This window comes from Panthera uncia, chromosome B4 (assembly GCF_023721935.1).
Source record: "Panthera uncia isolate 11264 chromosome B4, Puncia_PCG_1.0, whole genome shotgun sequence".
NCBI classification, from domain to species: domain Eukaryota; kingdom Metazoa; phylum Chordata; class Mammalia; order Carnivora; family Felidae; genus Panthera; species Panthera uncia.
In genome coordinates this window covers 15,838,065-15,852,264 of record NC_064809.1, presented here as the reverse complement: position 1 = coordinate 15,852,264, position 14,200 = coordinate 15,838,065, and the positions used below count along the sequence as shown (strand labels likewise).

At 43.8% G+C, this 14,200-nt stretch overlaps 2 protein-coding genes across 2 annotated transcripts in view; one reads left to right on the top strand and one right to left on the bottom strand.

Annotated features, from left to right (window-relative positions):
• Window positions 1-14,200, bottom strand: part of VIM (vimentin) — a 482,853-nt gene that overhangs the window by 271,290 nt on the left and 197,363 nt on the right. The gene's annotated exons all lie outside the window — the stretch shown is intronic.
• ST8SIA6 (ST8 alpha-N-acetyl-neuraminide alpha-2,8-sialyltransferase 6) overlaps window positions 2,339-14,200 on the top strand; it is a 146,561-nt gene continuing 134,699 nt past the window's right edge. The window contains exons 1-2 of the mRNA XM_049626903.1: window positions 2,339-2,459; window positions 2,969-3,067. Of these exons, the coding sequence (XP_049482860.1) occupies window positions 2,359-2,459; window positions 2,969-3,067 (200 nt within the window). The 5' untranslated portion in view covers window positions 2,339-2,358. The remainder of the gene's footprint in view (window positions 2,460-2,968; window positions 3,068-14,200) is intronic.

The following is a 14,200-nucleotide window of genomic DNA, read 5'->3' as shown; positions in this document are numbered from 1 at the left end:
CACTCAGTTTTCCAATTAAAATGGGCTTTTGTGAGTCCCCTGCTGATAGCCATTGGCTTGATAAAAAGTAACTTCATTTACAGCAAGGGTGTTAAGGGAGCCCAGTGCAGGCTGCCTCTTCTGCTGTTGCCTTGAGCCCAGCTGTGCTGAAATATTAAACTTTAGTAAATTAGGTGAAATTGCAGCTTCCTGGCTGATACAATAATGCCCTTTTCTTTTTCTGCAAACCATCTCCAGTATGAGTTGTCTGCACAATTCTGCTCTAAGAGAAATAAAATTCAGACTATCTTCCAAATCCAGACAACTTTTCATTTTCAGGATAATTGTGCTGTCTCCTGCTTATCTAACAGAATGCTTCAACTTTCAAACACGTAGTAATGGATTTCTTTATTGTTTTAGCACCACCTGAACACAGTATTAATGTATCATTACCATACTCAGATTAACAGCCATATTCCTAAAAACGTCAGTCTTACGTAAAAAGGCGCACATTTTTCTTTACTGATTGGTACGTATTTTAACAGTGAGAGTGAGCTACGGAAGGAAACAGATTTCCGGTCACACCTATTTTCAGTGTTTTCTCCTTTTTCTCTTTAAGAAAAGTGTAAGTTCCTAGGCGTTTTATTCATGGACCAAACATTTATTGATCGACTGCTATGCGCAAAGCTCTGGTTTGTTTTCAACTAAATATTTTTAATGAGAGTAAATGCAGGATTAGCAGAATGCAACTAGGCAGCCCCTATGTCTTTTCTTGATATATGTTATTTTTTTTTTTCAGTAACAAAATCCCTGGCAACAGCTTCGTGGAGCTGTCTGGCCAACGTGCTCCCCCAAAGGGTCTCACGTGGGTCTTCCACGTTAAGACCTGATGCCTCTAGGAGACTCCAACTGAAATACAAATATTTCTGTCACTCGGGAAAGCTAACTCATGAAAGCCTTTTCAAAAGTTTAAAAGCCTTTGCCAAATAACTTATCGAGGTATTTGCAATACGGTAGAGTCCAGGGGTCGCTTTTTGAAAAATCTCAAATCTGTACAGAACTAGAGAGAACGGTCTAATGAGTCCCCACATAACAATTATGGGGTTTGCAATTTACTGAAGTTCCTCAAGGGTTGAGTCAGGAGCAAAACTGAGTTTGCGCAGCTGGGGGTACTTGGGCCAGAGACACTGAACAGAATAGCTTGGGGCTGGGAGAGGAGAGCCAAGCTCTATCATACTGTTACAGAATCATTTTCTTACAATGAACGAAATACTAAGAAATGAGATCTACCCAATATGATCTAGACCAATAGGATTTAGATCAGGGGTCTGCTATTATTATTATTATTATTATTATTTTTTTTTTTTTTTTTTCTGAAAAGGGGCAGAAAATAAATACTTTAGGCTTTGTGGGCCAAAGGATCTTTGTCGCCACTACTCAACTTTGCCCTCGCGACGCAAAAGCAGCCACAGGTAACACGGCCATATGCAGCCATGGATAAAACAAAGGAACGGGCACGTAGGTGTTCCAAAGAAAACTATTTACAAAAACAGGCTGCGGCCCAATTCCGCCTTCGGGTGGTAGTTTGCCAACTCCTAAGGATTGATTGCACGGCCCCTGGAAATCCATTCTCTGTGCCTCTGAATCTGCGTCGCAGCAAGGGGAGGGTACTCCTTCCCTCGGGTACCAGGATCTACCCAACAAAACCAAGTCCCTAGCGACCTTTGCGTGGGGCGGTCCAGCTGAACGACTACACAGTTTTGAAAGTTTTGAAGTGGGCCCTTTCTTCTCTCCTCTTCCACCCCCTCCAAGTCCTCGCTCTGCCCCGCAGGGACGCAGAACGAGTTGTGGTGTGCTTGAGCGAGCTGCGTGGGCTCCGGAGAAGAGCCCGCGGGCACCCGGGAGAAGGCGAGGGCGCACAAAAGTTGGAGCCCAATCAGCACCGAGTCCAGCTCGCGAGTCCCAACCTTCAGGTGACCCCGCGCGGCGGCGGCGGCGGCGGCGGCAGCGGCGGCGGCGGAGGCGGCGGCGACCAGAGCCCGCAGCAGCTCGGAGCGCCTCCGGCAGGAGAGGAGGCGAGCGCGGCGAGTCGCCACCGCCACCCGAACGCCGAGCTCCGCGGTCCGGGACTGGGCGCCAGAAAGCGAGAGCCGGCACACGCGCCCTCTCCCTTTGCCCCCGCACGGCGTGCGGGTTGGGCCGGGGCGCCGGGGAGTGCGGGCCCGCGCCGCGCGCCGTCGTCGCCCCTCCCCGCCGCCTTTGAACACTGGAGGTGTGCGCGGCTGCGGCGGCGGCGGCGGCGGCGGGAGCGGCGAGTCGGGCCGGCCGGGCTGCGCTTCGCCGGGGCAGCCGCGGCGGCGGCCGTGCGCGGGGATCAGGATGCGGCCGGGGGGCGCGCTGCTCGCCCTGCTCGCCGGCCTGCTGCTGTCGCTGCTGCTGCGCCTGCTCTGGTGCTCCACCGACGCGCCCGCCCGCTCCAGGTACCCCCAGCCGCCGCGCCCCGGGCCGACCCCCGCCTTGCGCGCGCGCGCCCAGCCCCCCTCCCCCCGCCCCGGGGACCCCAGCCGCCGAGCCGCCCCACTCGGGGCGCGGACTCTCGGCCGCCGCGGAGGGCAGCCGACGGGCGGCGGCCGCACGAGGGTGGGCCGGGAAGCGGGGCGCCCAGGAGGCAGGGCTGGCCGGGTGGGGGTGACCGAGGGGCGACGCTCGGACCGGGTGGGCACCCGCCGTGGCGGAGAGGGTTGCGAGGGCTCCGGCGGGCGTCGCCGCGGAGCGGGACCTGCCGTCGGGTCCCCGGCAGTGTCCCGGGCTCGCCGTTCTGGTCCGTGCTTTCCCTCCCTCCACGCCCTACGCGGCTTCAAACTCCGGGGCTTGGGAGCCGCTGGGGGAGCCGGGGCGCGCGGGGACGCCCCGGCCAGGTGCGAGCGCGCGGCCGCTGCCGAGGCTGCCAGCGAGGTGTAACAACTTAGTTTTCTTCCCGGCTGTGCAGGCTCTCGGTGGAGGAGAGCAGGGACGCCACCCGCGGCACCCCCGCCGCGCTGAGGTCGCTCCGGAGCCCGGCCACCCAGCTGCCGCGCCCCACGAACAGGTACCCGCGGCGCCGGGCGGGCGGGAGGGCGGGGGCTCGGCGGCTGCGGGGCGCGGGTGGGGCACGGCTGCACCCGCAGGACTCGCTTGGAGGTGTCTGGCTGGGACCGCAAGACTGAGTGGGTTTGGTCGTGTGTGTGTGTGTGTGTGTGTGTGTGTGTGTGGCCCCTCACACTCCCTCAGCCTCCTCTGTAAAGACTGTTCCTCCGTGTAGAGGTTCTTGGAACCAAGGGAGATGCTCAAACAGCTGTATTTTAAAAAATGGGTGCCCGGGCCCCTTCTGCATAACCGTGTGTTGAAAACCCCCAAGAGAGGCAGCTCAGCCTGTCTATAGAGGGATGGTCGGTGTGCTTTTTGTCTTTATGCTATCCAGTGCACCCGGGTAAGATTCACGTTTGGGGAATTCTGTGCACAGCGTTGAGAATGTTTTGTCTCCTTGGTGAATGGAGACTTAAAATTGTTCTTTTTCACTTCGAGGACTATTTATCCGTGTGCAATCATTTTTTGGTTTAAATCTTTTTTTTTTCTGATTATAAAAGTAATTCATGCTTGTTGCAGAAAGTTCGATAAAATGAGAAATGTATTAAAAAATATTCACCGAGAGCTCTGCCACCCAGAGATCATATTAAGGCTTTGGTCTGTATTCTTCCAGGAGTTTTTCCTCTGTAGGTATATTTAAAAAATACACTGAAGATTATACTTTATTGTTTGTGTTCTGCCTTTTTTCCTAAAAACCTGGACACATGCAGTACATTTCATTAACCGCCCCCCACCCCCCACGGCAACATTGCTTCTGATTGTTGCATAATTTATCATATGAATGTGCCATCATCTGTTTAACTGTGCTTCCAGATATTTAGATTGTTTCCTGTTCTGTTTTTATTTGCTGTTAATAATTCTATTAAGTGTATCTGTGTATGTAAATCTTTATCTTCATCTTAAATTCTCCAGGATCCAGTGAGAGGGTTAGGGTATGTACATTGTAGGTTCCAAATACACATGGCCAATTACATCCTCGAAGAGTTGATTCAATTTACATTTTCACCCGAAGAATGTACTGCTTTGGGCCTCAGCATTGCTATTATTACTTCAATTTTGTGTCCTGTCTCTTTTCCTCTGCTTATCTCTTGTGACTCCCTTTCCCTCTGTGTTTCCTTCTGTATATTCTTGGCTCTTGGACCATCTGAATCTTCGGATTGCATGACCCCAGACTTCTGTGTGGCTCCTGCACGGTCCCGAGAAGTGTTGGGGGGGGGGGGGGGGGGAGCCTGGAAGAAATCTTGAAGTGCAGAAACAACCTCTCACAAAATTCCTGTGCTGGAATTTTACAGCATGTTAGAGGCACAAAGAAATCCTGGAGTCACAAGGCTTTTGAGAAAAACTGTGGCCTCTAGTTTTATGTTTTGCAGGGTTATATACTCTAGATAGCATAGCTTTCCAGTGATTTGGGGAACATTCCATTTCTTTCCAGGCCTTAGTGCTGTTACCCATTTTGGCGTTTCCCCTTGGGGAAATTAGAAAGAATGCACTAATTGAATTATCTGGTCCTAGGCCTTTTTTGAGGTAATTCTTTGATGAATTTTTCAGCTTCTTTTGGCATACTTCTTTTCTACTTTGAATACTTCTTGAGCTAATAGAGGTAATTCATATGTTTTCTCTGAATCTGGTTCAAAGATTCTTTAGACCATTCTGTTATTTTTTTAAAACCCTGTCTGGTTTATCTCCCTTTTATCACTTATGATCTTGATTATTTATGTAGCAGGGGTACGATTTTTAATTTATGCTACTAGATTATGTAGGAAATTCTAATTTCTTATTTTTTCTGTAGCTGATCTGCTTGCTGTTTCCTTCATGAGCCCCGCACTGCAGGTAATAGGTGAAAGTTATCATATAATAGTAATGCTAATAGCAGTTAAGGATGGCCAACACTTACTGAATGTTTTAATGGACCAGATACTGATATAAGCACTTTACATTTATTAGCTCACCGCCAGTTGGGAAAGCTGCAGCTTGTGGTTCGTTCTTCTTCCTCAGGTGTTCTACCCTACTGGGACCCCGCTGTATCAACCTCACCTGAGTGAGCTTCTGATGCTCCCTCTCAGGGATCTGGTGAAGATTCTCTTTTAGTCCTATCTTGCATTGTCACTCTGCGACATTTGCTCTGATGCTCTCTCAACTAGCTCCGGCCAGCTCGCTTCACAGCCAGTCTTGGCTATTTCTGGAACCCATCTAAACATAGAAGAACCAAAGCTGGTTCAGGAAATTAACTATCAGGGCCTCCCTCTACTTGCCCCATGCCCTACTCTAAGTTAATTTCAGGATGGGAGGTGGCCCAAGAGGTGATCTCTTTGCAGAGTCCCAGTTGGGGGAAGAGGCCAAACCCCCTCTACCCTTTGTGGTTACCCTTACCTTTCTGTCCCCAAGCCAGAGCTCTCCTCCTCCTTTTTCTGTCTTCTTTCCACCCTTGCTCCCAGTTAGAAATGTGAAGGTTACCCCTGTCCTTCCTATTTTCTTTTGTCCTGACTCAGACCTCCAGGCCTGATTCAAACCTAAGCCTTAATGGTGATTTGTGGGGACCAGGAGTAAAAAGGTTGAGAAAGCTCCAGGAGCTGTGTCTTCCAAGTAAGATGGCTAATTGCTAAAGAGGCAGAATGAGAGGAATTTGGAAAATCTTTTCTTGGGGCGGTAGCATATCTTGTTTTGCTTAGCTAAAGCTGAATATCACCTTATGCTTTCTCTTTGCATTTTTTCAGTAACAAGTCTTTCTCTCTCCAGAATCCCCCAAAGGATGCTTTAAAATGACTTCGGGAAAAGTCATGTCAAAGTCAGAAAGACAAAAGAGAAAAATTTAATAATAATTCTCAAAATATAACCCCATTACAATGGATGCTTTCTCTTTCTAATAAGCTTTGCCAAAGTCTGTCATGGGTTTGTTCATACAACCAGCTCTTGAATTTATTTGTCAATTCTGATATTTTTTCCATGTTGTATTTCCTTTGTGTTACCTTTTTTTTTTTAAGTCATACCTTTTTTTTCCAACTTAATGCCTTGAAGTGAATGCTTTTTTTCCCCCCATTTTTCTTTGTAACAGAAATATTTATTACAAAATATTTTCTACTAAAATTTACTACTGTGATTTTTCCTTTGAATACAGCTTTGGATCTGTTCCTTAAGTTTGGATACATAGTGTCCAGATTTTTAAAAATATATTCTAAATTGTTTATAATTACATTAAAATTTTTTTAAGATTTTATTATTTTTTTTAAGTAATCTCTGCACCCAATGTGGGGCTCCAACTCACAACCCCAAGATCCCGAGCTACATGCTCCACCCACTGAGCCAGCCTGGTGCCCCTATAATTACATTAACATTTTAAATAATTTTTATCTCCATAGTTATTGAGGACAGTGCTTTTTAAAAAAATTTTTTAACGTTTATTTATTTTTGAGAAAGAGAGAGTGGGGGAGGGACAGAGACAGAGGGGCTCAGAGGGGACAGCAGAGAGCCCACATTGTGGGGCTCCCAACTCACCAACCATGAGATCATGACCTGAGCCGAAGTTGGACGCTTAACCGACTGAGCCACCCAGGCGCCCCAAGAGTACTTTTAAATTTACAAGTCGTTGGAATTAAAAAAAAATACTAATTGAATATTCTCTTCTTTTTGAATACTTTTTTCTTCATGTTAATTTCATTTTTTGATTATAAAAGAAGTCCAGGAAAATCTGCTATAATGCCATAAAGTTCTCAAATTAGGAGAGATTGGACTATGGCGATGTTAATCACGTGGCCAGAGCAAGGCTCTATAACTAGCCGGCTTGGAATTCCAGGGTCCCTCCGTGGAACGATCCAGGTGCCCGTTGTGGCTTGGCACCTGTTAGTGCAGCGTCCATTCTGGCTTCAGCATCCGTAGTGGGGATTCAGGAGCTGTGGCTGGCTGGGCTTTCCTGGGTAGCAGCAGCTGTGCTTTGAAAGTCCTGCTTATTGTTGCCCACGTCAGTGCGCCATCTGGGATGATAGGACTGTGAGTTTTCCGGAGATGTGGGGACCCTCCTTCTACTTTTCTGCTCTCCCGTAGAGCTTCACCTGCTTGTTTCCATTAATGGGCTGTCTTCGCCCGCCCTGTGACCCCTTTCTCCCTGCGGTAGAACTTTGACTCCTCCCTGTTTGAGACCCCGGCTTCCAGGGAGGGCAGACATCAAGTATCAGTTGTGTTATATCCCAAGTCATTACTGTAGGGAACGTCATGCAGAGATTTTATTTCACGGTTTTTTTTTTTATTAAAAGCTTTTTTAAAGTTTACTTATTTTTAAGAGAGAGAGACAGATTGCGAACGGGAGATGGGCAGAGAGAGGGAGACACAGAATCTGAAGCAGGCTCCAGGCTCCTCCCTTTCAGCACAGAGTCTGATGCGGGACTCATACTCACTAATCTTGGGATCGTGACCTGAGCGGAAGTCGGACACAACCGGCTGAGTCACCCTGGTACCCCTTACTTCATGTTTTTTAGATGAACACAGAGGGAAAAATAAAAACTGCCTGTCATTTCAGCGTCCAAAAGATGGGTGCTCTTCATATTTTTGATAACTTGGCATACACATACCTGGTAATTTTGCTGTGCATATTTTGGTATGGGTTAGTAATGCTTTTTAACAACATCTCAACTCTTCTTCATGTCACTGGTCTTCTGCAACATCATCTTTAGAACATAGTGTTTGAATGTGTGCCTGGACCGGAATTTACGTATTCTTTCCTTTTGCACAATTGGGGTATTTATTCTTTTCGATTTCTATTTATACTCTAATATGAACCGCTTTGTATCCTTGCACATATTCTTGATTATTCAGATAAATTAATAGAAGTGGAGGGGCTTGATCAAAGGATATGTGACATTTCAAAACGTCGCTGTGACTCGTCCAGCAATAATAGTTGATTCCAACTTTCATTCACGTTAGCAATGTGTGAGAGTGACCACTGACTCCAACTCTTAATTTTTTTTTTTTTAACGTTTATTTATTTTTGGGACAGAGAGAGACAGAGCATGAACAGGGGAGGGGCAGAGAGAGAGGGAGACACAGAATCGGAAGCAGGTTCCAGGCTCTGAGCCATCAGCCCAGAGCCCGACGCGGGGCTCGAACTCACGAGCCGCGAGATCGTGACCTGAGCTGAAGTCGGACGCTTAACCGACTGAGCCACCCAGGCGCCCCTACAACTCTTGACTGTTCTGTGTATTCGACTCTCTTCATCTTTCCAGTTTCATTCCCAAGAGATAATCATTTTATTTGTGTCTCAATTTGTATTTATTTGTTTACCAGTGTGTTTAACTTTTAAGATGTTTTTTATTTTATTTTTTTCTAAGTTGGCTTTTCATACTCTTGATATTCATATCAAGATGCTGTTTTCTTAGTGATTTATAAGAGGTTTAGGAAGACCAAAAATAGAAAAGTTATTTACTGTGCATTTAAATTGATTTTCTAATTTAGTTAACATTTAATTACGTCTGTGGTTATGTAATCTGTACAAGTTTTCAACCTTTCTGTATTCCTGTCATTTATATCTACTTTTCTTTCTCAATTCTGCTTCTGAATTGATAAACTTACTGATCATTTATTGATGTATTGGTTATGCTAAGTGTACATTTTAAATGCACTCTTACATATTTAAACCTTTACTCCCTGTACAACTTCTTTTGGCGTGTGGCGAAAGGGGTGAGCTTTTATTTTATTTTTTTTAACGTTTATTTATTTTTGAGACAGAGAGAGACAGAGCATGAGTGGGGGAGGGGCAGAGAGAGAGGGAGACACAGAATCAGGCTCCAGGCTCCGAGCCATCAGCACAGAGCCCGATGTGGGGCTCAAACTCTTCTACCAGGAGATCATGACCTGAGCCGAAGTCAGACGCTCAACCGACTGAGCTACCCAGGCACCCCGGGGTGAGCTTCTATTAAGCTATTATTCTATCGTGTGCTTTCTCCTTTGAGAATTCTTTTTCTTAAATTTGAATTAAACTCTTGCTTACAAATCTAGATATACTGAGTATAGATTCTTTTTTTAAAAATTTTTTAATGTTTATTTATTTTGAGAGAGAGAGACAGAGAGAGACAGAGTGTGAGCAGGGGAGGGGCAGAGAGAGAGGGAGACACAGAATCTGAAGCAGGCTTCAGGCTCTGAGCTGTGAGCTCAAACCGACGAACCGTGAGATAGTGACCTGAGCCAAAGTTGTATGCTTAACTCACTGAGCCACCCAGGCGCCTCAGGGTGCAATTGTTATTTTTCACATATAAGTACTGAAATATTGCATCCTGACTCCACTGTTTTTGGTTTTTGTCTTCAAATTTTTTAAGATTTCTGTTCTTCTATTGTCTGCCTTTTAGGGCCCTGAAAAACAAATAGGAGCAGTCTTAACTTTCCATTTTTCTTTTCTTAAATTTATTGATTTATTTTGAGAGAGGAGAGAGAGAGAGAGAGAGAGAGAGAGAGAGAGAGAGAGAGAATATCCCAAACACAGAGCCCCATGCAGGGCTCAGCCTCATGAACCTTGAGATCATGACCCAAACTGAAATCAAGAGTCGGATGCTTAACCTACTGAGCCACCCAGGCTCCCCTTAACTTTTATTTTTTCAAAAGTCACCTGTTTGATGATTTGTTTTATGGATCCGGAGAGGGTTTTTCATTCTACTTAAAAATTGTAAACTTTCCAGCGATATGTCTTTTGGGTGACCTCTTGGAGTTAATTTTGTCGGTAAACTTTTTTAATCCACTGGCCTATTTATTCTCTTTTGTGTCCTATCATGGATTATTTGATGTGTTCCACACATTCTGACTGTATTCTGTGAATTGATTTTTCATTTTCTGTCCTGCATTGCTATACTTCTTCGCCACCATTGCCTTTCCATGTAAACAATTATTATTTTTTTTTAGTGTGGTTTTCTCTGTGTGTTTGTGTGTGTGTGTGTGTGTGTGTGTGTGTGTGTGTGTGTGTGTGTTTTCCCTCTGCCCTCTGGGAAGGCTGCTCAAAGCTGTTCTCTACATTACTGAATTATTTCTCTGTAGTGTCAGTTCTCTGTTTTGCCCTGTCTAAAACAGTAAATCTATTACATTTTTATTCTTTACAATTTTTTTCTCCTCTCAGCCTGCACCTTATCACATCAATTTACTTACATCTTAGAAAGCATCTAAGTAAACTTTTAATAAACCTCACCCTCCATTTCTAACTTCAAGTTTTCTTGCATTTTATTGAGAACACAAAGCAAATGCTTTCTCAAGATTTCTTCTGTTTCTTATAGTGAATATCTTTTAAAAGTACAATTTTTTCTTACATCTTGGGAACACTGTTCTCCCAAGTTAGAGAATATTTTTTTAACATTTATTTAAATTCCAGTTAGTTGACATACAGTGTTATATTAGTTTCAGGTGTACAATATAGTGATTCAACCCTTCATACGTTACCCAGTGCTTATCTTTTTTTAAATTTTTTTTTTTAACGTTTATTCATTTTTGAGACAGAGAGAGACAGAGCATGAATGGGGGAGGGGCAGAGAGAGAGGGAGACACAGAATCGGAAGCAGGCTCCAGGCTCCGAGCCATCAGCCCAGAGCCCGACGCGGGGCTCGAACTCACGGACCTCGAGATTGTGACCTGAGCTGAAGTCAGACGCCCAACCGACTGAGCCACCCAGGCGCCCCACCCAGTGCTTATCTTAAGTGCACTCCTAAATCCCCATCATCTATTTAACCCATTCCCCCCACCCACCTCCCCTCTGGTAACCTTCAGTGTGTTGTCTATAATTAAGAGTCTGTTTCTTGATTTACCTCTCCTTTTCTTTTTTCTCCCCTTTGCTCATTTGTTTTGTTTCTTAAATTCCACATATGAGTGAAATCATATGGTATTTGTCTTTCTCTGACTGACTTATTTTGCTTAGGGTAATACTCTAGCTCCATCCACATCATTGCAGATGGCAAGATTTCATTCTTGTTTATGGCTGAGTGATATTCCATTGTATGTATGTATCACATCTTTAGCGAGTCATCAGTCAGTGGACACTTGGGCTGTTTCCAAAGTTTGGCTATTGTAGATAATGCAGCTGTAAACATTGGGGTACAATATCCCTTTGAATTAGTGTTTTTGTATTCTTTGGGTAAATACCTACTAGTGCCATTGCTGAATCCTAGGGTAGTTCTATTTTTAACTTTTTGAAGACCCTTCATACTGTTTTCCAGAGTATTCTCATCAACATCAACAGTGCAGCGGGTTCCCCTTTCTCCACATCCTTGCCAACACCTTGTGTTGTTTGTTGTGTTGTTGATTTTAGCATTCTGACAGGTGTGAGGTGCTATCTCATTATAGTTTTGATTTGTATTCCCTGATGATATGCGATGGTGAGCATCTTTTCCTGTGTCTATTGGCCATATGTGTGTCTTCTTTGGAAAAGTGTCTATTCATTTCTTCTGTCCATTTTTAAATTGTTTTTTGGGGTGTTGAGTTTTATAAGTTCTTCCTATATTTTGGATATTAACCACTTATCAGATATATCTTTTGCAGATGTCCTCTCTAATTCCATAGGGTGCCTTTTAGTTTTATCGATTATTTTCTCCACTGTGTAGAAGTTTTTGTTTTGATGTAGTTCCAGTAGTTTATTATTTTTAATTTAATTAATTAATTTATTTATTTTGAGAGAGAGACAGAAAGAGAGAGAGTGAGGGCACATGTGCAGGTGAGTGGGGTTGGGGCAGAGAGAGAGGGAGAGAGAGACAGAATCTCAAGCAGGCTTTACACTGAGCACAGATCCTGACATGGGGCTCAGTCGCACGACTGTGAGATCAGGACCTGAACCAAAGTCAAGAGTTGGACACTTAACTGACTGAGCCACCCAGGCACCCCCAATAGTTTATTTTTGATTTTGTTTCCCTTGCCTCAGGAGACATGTCTAGTAAGAAGTTGCTACAGTCCACGTCCAAGAGGTTACTGCCCGTGTTCTCCTCTAGGATTTTAGTGGTTTCGTGTCTCACATTTAAGTTTTTAATCTATTTTGAATTTACTTTTGTGTATGATGTAAGAAAGTGGTCTAGTTTCATTCTCTTACATGTCGCTGTTCAATTTTCCCAACACCATTTGTCGAAGAGACTTTTTCTCATTGGAGAGTCTTCCCTGCTTTGTTGAAGATTAATTGACTGTGTAGTTGTGGGTTCATTTCTGGGTTTTTTATTCCATTCTGTTGATCTCCGTGTCCATTTTGTGCTGGTACTGCACTCTTGTGATGACTACATCTTTGTAATATAACTTAAAATCCTGAATTGTGATGCCTCCAGCATTGCTGTTCTTTTTCAAGGTTGCTTTGGCTATTCCGGGTCTTTTGTGGTTCCATACAGATTTTAGGATTGTTTGCTACAGCTCTGTGAAAAATGCTGTTGGTGTTTTGATAAGGAGTTCATTGAATGTGTAGATTGCTTTGGGTAGTATCGACATTTTAACAATATTTGTTCTTCCAACCCACAAGCGTGGAGTATCTGTCCATTTCTTCTTTTTTAAGTTTATTCATTAATTTTGAGAGAGAAAGAGAGAGAGAGCTGGGGAATGGCAGAGAGAGAGAGGAAGAGAGAGAATCTCAAGCAGGCTCCACTCTGTCAGCATGGAGCCTGACATGGGGCTTGAACTCATGAACTGTGAGATCATGACCTGAGCTGAAATCAAGAGTCGGATGATTAACCAAGCCACCCAAGTGCCCCTGTCTTTCCATTTCTTTGTGCCCTCTTCGGTTTCTTTCATCAGCGTTTTGTTTTCAGAATCCAGATCTTTCACCTCTTTCGTTAGGTGTATTTCTAGGTATCGTGTGGTTTGGGGTGCAATTAAATGGGGTTGATTCTTTAATTTTTCTTTCTGCTGCTTCATTATTCATGTATAGAAATGCAACAGATTTCGGTACATTGATCTTGTATCCTGTAACTTTACTGAATTCATGTATCAGTTCTAGCAATTTTTTGGTGGAGCCTTTCGGGTTTTTGATGTATATAGGGTCGTGTCATCTGCAAAGAGTGAAAATTTTACTTCTTCCTTGCCGATTTGGACGCCTTTTATTTCTTTTTGCTGTCTGATTACTGTGGCTAGGACCTCTAGTACTGTGTTAAATAAAACAGGTGAGAGTGGACATCTCTGTCTTGTTCCTGACCATAGGATGATATTAGCTGTGGGTTTTTGTTGTATCACCTTGGTTATGTCGAGGAATGTCATACTTTGTTGAGGTTTCTTACCATGAATGGATGTTGTACTTTGTCAAATGCTTTTTCTGCGTCTATTGAGAAGATCATTTGGTTCTTAGTCTTTCTTTTATTTATGTGGTGTATCCTGTTGTGTGATTTGCAAATATTGAACCACGGTTGCAACCCAGGAATAAATCCCACTTGCTTGTGGTGAATGATTCTTTTAATGTATTGTTGGATTCAGTTGGCTAGTATTTTATTGACAGTTTTGCATCCATGGTCATCAGGGATATTGGCCTGTACTTCTCATTTTTAGCGGACTCTTTATCTGGTTTTGGCATCAGGGTAATGCTGGCTTCATAGAATGAATTTGGAAGTTTCCAAATTTTTTTGAAACTGTTTGAAATTGAACAAGTTTTTGAAATTGTTTCAGAAGAAAAGGTATTAACTCTTCTTTAAATGTTTGGTAGAATTCAGCTGTGAAGCCAACTGGCCTTCGATTTTTGTTTATTGGGAGATTTTTTATTACCGATACAGTTTCTTTTCTGGTTATCAGTCTGTTCTATTTCTTCCTGTTTCAGTTTTGGTAGTTTGTGAGTTTCTAGGAATGTATCCATTTTTCCAAGATTGCCCAGTTTGTTGGCATATAATTTTTCATAGTATTCTCTTATAATTATATTTCTGTGGTGTTGGTTGTTCTCTCTCCTCTTTCATTCATGATTTTACCTATTTGGGTCCTTTCTCTTTTCTTTTTGATAATTCTGGCTAGGGATGTAGCAATTTTGTTAATTCTTTCAAAGAACCAGCTCTTAGTTTCATTGACCTGTTCTACCATTTTTTTGTTGTTGTTGTTTCTGTATTGTTTATTTCTGCTTTAATCTTTATTATTTCTCTTCTTTTGTTGGCTTTAGGCTTTTTTTTTTTTTTCTGTTCCTTTTCTA